We start from the raw sequence: 5,000 nt of genomic DNA, 5'->3' as shown, positions 1-5,000 counted from the left end.
TTAACCCTCACCTTAACCCTCACCTTAACGCTCACCTTAACGCTCACCTTAACACTCACCTTAACCCTCACCTTAACCCTCACCTTAACCCTCACCTTAACGCTCACCTTAACCCTTAACACTCACCTTAACCCTCACCTTAACCCTCACCTTAACCCTCACCTTAACACTCACCTTAACCCTCACCTTAACCCACCTTAACCCTCACCTTAACCCTCACCTTAACCCACCTTAACGCTCACCTTAACACTCACCTTAACCCTCACCTTAACCCTCACCTTAACCCTCACCTTAACGCTCACCTTAACCCTCACCTTAACCCTCACCTTAACCCTCACCTTAACACTCACCTTAACCCTCACCTTAACGCCACCCTTAACCCTCACCTTAACCCTCACCTTAACCCACCTTAACCCTCACCTTAACCCTCACCTTAACCTCACCTAACCCTCACCTTAACGCTCACCTTAACCCTCACCTTAACGCCACCTTAACCCTCACCTTAACCTCACCTTAACCCACCTTAACCCTCACCTTAACCCTCACCTTAACCCTCACCTTAACCCTCACCTTAACGCTCACCTTAACACTCACCTTAACCCTCACCTTAACCCTCACCTTAACCCTCACCTTAACCCTCACCTTAACCCTCACCTTAACCCTCACCTTAACCTCACCTTAACCCTCACCTTAACCCTCACCTTAACCCTCACCTTAACCCTCACCTTAACCCTCACCTTAACCCTCACCTTAACCCTCACCTTAACCCTCACCTTAACCCTCACCTTAACCCTCACCTTAACGCTCACCTTAACGCTCACCTTAACACTCACCTTAACCCTCACCTTAACCCTCACCTTAACCCTCACCTTAACGCTCACCTTAACGCTCACCTTAACACTCACCTTAACCCTCACCTTAACCCTCACCTTAACCCTCACCTTAACACTCACCTTAACCCTCACCTTAACGCTCACCTTAACCCTCACCTTAACCCTCACCTTAACCCTCACCTTAACCCTCACCTTAACCCTCACCTTAACGCTCACCTTAACGCTCACCTTAACACTCACCTTAACCCTCACCTTAACCCTCACCTTAACCCTCACCTTAACCCTCACCTTAACCCTCACCTTAAGCCTCACCTTAACCCTCACCTATGCTTTTACACAAAGTACAGCTGATAGTTAAAGGCTGTAAATACATCACACTATATTAGTTTTTTCCAGTTTGATTTCACTAATGGAGCTCAGTGTAAATTCTTGCAGGAAGACTTCTAAACTTAATCACATTTCTCTTCTAAACTGAACAGCTGTTAGAGGTGTTCACTTTAATTTTAACCAATCAGAAGAGGCCATGAATTTCACGAGCCAATCCCAGCATGACATCCCTGTTTTAAACCTGTCTCTCTCTGCTGCTCAGTTGTCATTTCAGGCTAAGAATACAACCCTCCTCCTCCCCTTGCTCCTCTGGTCTTCATCACGCACGGCTCCTGGTTCCTCCTCCGCAAGACTGACATCGGCTCTTGGCTCCTCGGCTCCTCGGCTCTTTGGCTCCTCGGCTCCTCGGCTCCTCGGCTCCTCGGCTCCTCGGTTCGGACTTGGACTCCTCAAACCGCCATCAGTGTCTAGACTGCATCAAGGGGGATCAGCTCCTGGCTTTCTAACCCCCTGAATATATATAATTTTATAATGATGGAGTGTAATCTCCAAAGTCTGCATTTGTACAATAAATCTTGAATATCTGCAACAAAGTCTCTCCTGATTGAAATACATCTGACAAGTGCTGTTAGAAACAGAACCTGTCACAGGGCTAAAAGTCAGGTTTTCATGTGTACACACTTATTTTTGGTTAATTTGATTTATTTTGGTTCACCTGTGCCAATATTCAGCTGGACTCCCACTACGTTTTTAAAGGTCCCATGACATGGTGTTCATTTAATGCTTTTATATAGGCCTTAGTGGTCCCCTAATACTGTATCTGAAGTCTCTTTTATACAGACCTTAGTGGTCCCCTAATACTGTATCTGAAGTCTCTTTTATACAGACCTTAGTGGTCCGCTAATACTGTATCTGAAGTCTCTTTTATATAGGCCTTAGTGGTCCCCTAATACTGTATCTGAAGTCTCTTTTATATAGGCCTTAGTGGTCCCCTAATACTGTATCTGAAGTCTCTTTTATACAGACCTTAGTGGTCCGCTAATACTGTATCTGAAGTCTCTTTTATATAGGCCTTAGTGGTCCCCTAATACTGTATCTGAAGTCTCTTTTATATAGACCTTAGTGGTCCCCTAATACTGTATCTGAAGTCTCTTTTATATAGGCCTTAGTGGTCCCCTAATACTGTATCTGAAGTCTCTTTTATATAGACCTTAGTGGTCCCCTAATACTGTATCTGAAGTCTCTTTTATATAGACCTTAGTGGTCCCAATACTGTATCTGAAGTCTCTTTTATATAGACCTTAGTGGTCCCCTAATACTGTATCTGAAGTCTCTTTTATATAGACCTTAGTGGTCCCCTAATACTGTATCTGAAGTCTCTTTTATATAGACCTTAGTGGTCCCCTAATACTGTATCTGAAGTCTCTTTTATATAGACCTTAGTGGTCCCCTAATACTGTATCTGAAGTCTCTTTTATATAGGCCTTAGTGGTCCCCTAATACTGTATCTGAAGTCTCTTTTATATAGACCTTAGTGGTCCCCTAATACTGTATCTGAAGTCTCTTTTATATAGACCTTAGTGGTCCCCTAATACTGTATCTGAAGTCTCTTTTATATAGACCTTAGTGGTCCCCTAATACTGTATCTGAAGTCTCTTTTATATAGACCTTAGTGGTCCCCTAATACTGTATCTGAAGTCTCTTTTATATAGACCTTAGTGGTCCCCTAATACTGTATCTGAAGTTTCTTTTATATAGACCTTAGTGGTCCCCTAATACTGTATCTGAAGTCTCTTTTATATAGACCTTAGTGGTCCCCTAATACTGTATCTGAAGTCTCTTTTATATAGACCTTAGTGGTCCCCTAATACTGTATCTGAAGTCTCTTTTATATAGCCAGCAGCCGGGGCAGGCGCTGCTGGTTGTCGCGTTACTTTACGGAGCTTCTCAACTCCGAAAACTTTGAAGCAAATTGTCAACTTAGAAACGATTTTCGCAAGACTGCCTATATTTGAAATCAAAACAGTTAATTTCTCGTCTAAACCGTTGTCAGAAGTGAATTTAGTGATGAATAAGATGTCGAAAATGGATAAAATTGTCCCGTTGTTGGCCTGTCTATGTACCTGCTATGGGTTGCTACTCCCTCTTATGACGTCATCACCCAGTTACTGTAAAAAACCTGCTACCTTTGAAGAAACCCCAATAAATGTTATTTTAACGCATTTTAAGACAGAAATGTTTAAATATATACATATTGAGCATTTTATTTACATATTAATTGGTTGTGGTGGTTAACCTGCACTTTACACTTTAATCGCGGAGCGTTGTCCTTCACATGAGGAGAGAGACCCAGCAGATTCACAGCGACTACGCAGGCAAAGTGTTGCTCCACTGGCTCCCGGTCCAGTTCCCTATCCAATTCAAAGTCCTCCTGTTTACATTCAAGGACATACACAACCTCGCCCCCATTTCACCCCCCATTTCAAACTGCAACTCTGAACACGTGTTTAAAACGACCTATTCCACTTGATGTCAACAGCTCTGCCTCTTTCTGTTGTTTCTATTGTCGTTTTATTCTTTGTTTTTATTTATTGCTGCTTTAAAATGTCTTATGTATCCCTGTATGGTGTCCTTGAGTGCTGAGAAAGGCACGTTTAAATAAAATGTATTATTAATTATTATTATTATTATTATTATTATTAAAAGCCCTTTCTACCCAATATGGGGAAATGCTCACTGCTGCAGCAGCGAGGGATAGGAGTAGCTTCCTTTACGACAACCTTTAACATGTACAAGCTAAACATGAGAAACAGCTTTTCAAATCCAACTTAAAAAGTATTGGATAGTTTGAATAAAAGTAAAAAAGAAATGTTTTATTGTGGTAAATGCACATCTAGTAATCAAATAACAGGTAGTTGCTGAGAGCACATGGTTATTGGAGTTAAAGAAAATGGCATCCCAAAATGGCGCCTACTTGTGTGTACTGCTCTTGTGCAAAGACAACCGTCTTTTTCCTTTCCATATTTCGTAAAGTATTCCTTCTTTGCCATATTTTAGGAATCATCAGAAATCATTACATTCATACTGTATGTTCAAACATAAACAACCTGGTATCCCATAGCAACAATAGAATCAAAGATAGCACGGAATAGAATCGCTAACCATTTGGATTGAAAACATAAGAATACATGTTGTTGTTGTTGTCATAACGACCCTTGTAATGTTGTTGAGAATCTATGGATACTGGAACCCATTTCTGACACAAATTCACTCAGACAAGCAGCAGTTTGTATCAGAGAGAGATTTGACTGTGACAATACAAAAGTGCTCATTGTAACAGGAGAAAAAGACAACTGGTCCAGAAGAATACAACGTTGGACAACATGGAAGTCAACCCCAGAGAGATTGAACCGCAGATGAATTTCTATCTGAGTTCACTGGAAGAACAAGTGCGTTGTGAGCTGAAGGACAGCGAGGCGAGGCTCACCCCGAGTCAATATGAGGGAAGAGTTCACCTGATCGTCAGAGAGGACTTGCTGGCCGATGTCCTCGATCAGCTCCAACAGCAGAGAGAGGGCAGCAGTTGGAGGCGTGAGAAGGAGCTGATGCTGAGGGAGGTGAGTGACTTGAAAGTTCAGCTGGCTGAACGTGTCCCCTCCCCCCCCAGGGAATCAGAGTTTCTGAAATCCCAGCTGGGGAAAATCAGCAACAGACTCAGAAAAGCCCAGAAAGATCTCGAACTTCAGTACTTCGTGACCGAAGACCTGAAAGTCGACTTGGAGAAGACGAAGGGAGAGAAGGAGGCCCTTAACGCTGACGTGGAGACCCTGAAGACGGAAC

General features: G+C 42.7%; 1 protein-coding gene across 1 annotated transcript in view; it reads left to right on the top strand.

The window, feature by feature from the left end:
• Nucleotides 1-4,368: 4,368 nt before the first annotated feature.
• The window catches only part of LOC114565832 (leucine zipper putative tumor suppressor 1-like), a 1,529-nt gene continuing 897 nt past the window's right edge, over nucleotides 4,369-5,000 (top strand). Inside the window, exon 1 of the mRNA XM_028594113.1 lies at nucleotides 4,369-5,000. This exon is cut by the window's right edge and continues 897 nt beyond it. Coding sequence (XP_028449914.1) covers nucleotides 4,544-5,000 — 457 coding nt within the window. The 5' untranslated portion in view covers nucleotides 4,369-4,543.

The sequence above is a fragment of the Perca flavescens genome, chromosome 12 (assembly GCF_004354835.1).
Source record: "Perca flavescens isolate YP-PL-M2 chromosome 12, PFLA_1.0, whole genome shotgun sequence".
Classification (NCBI taxonomy): domain Eukaryota; kingdom Metazoa; phylum Chordata; class Actinopteri; order Perciformes; family Percidae; genus Perca; species Perca flavescens.
This window is presented reverse-complemented; position numbering and strand designations above follow the sequence as displayed.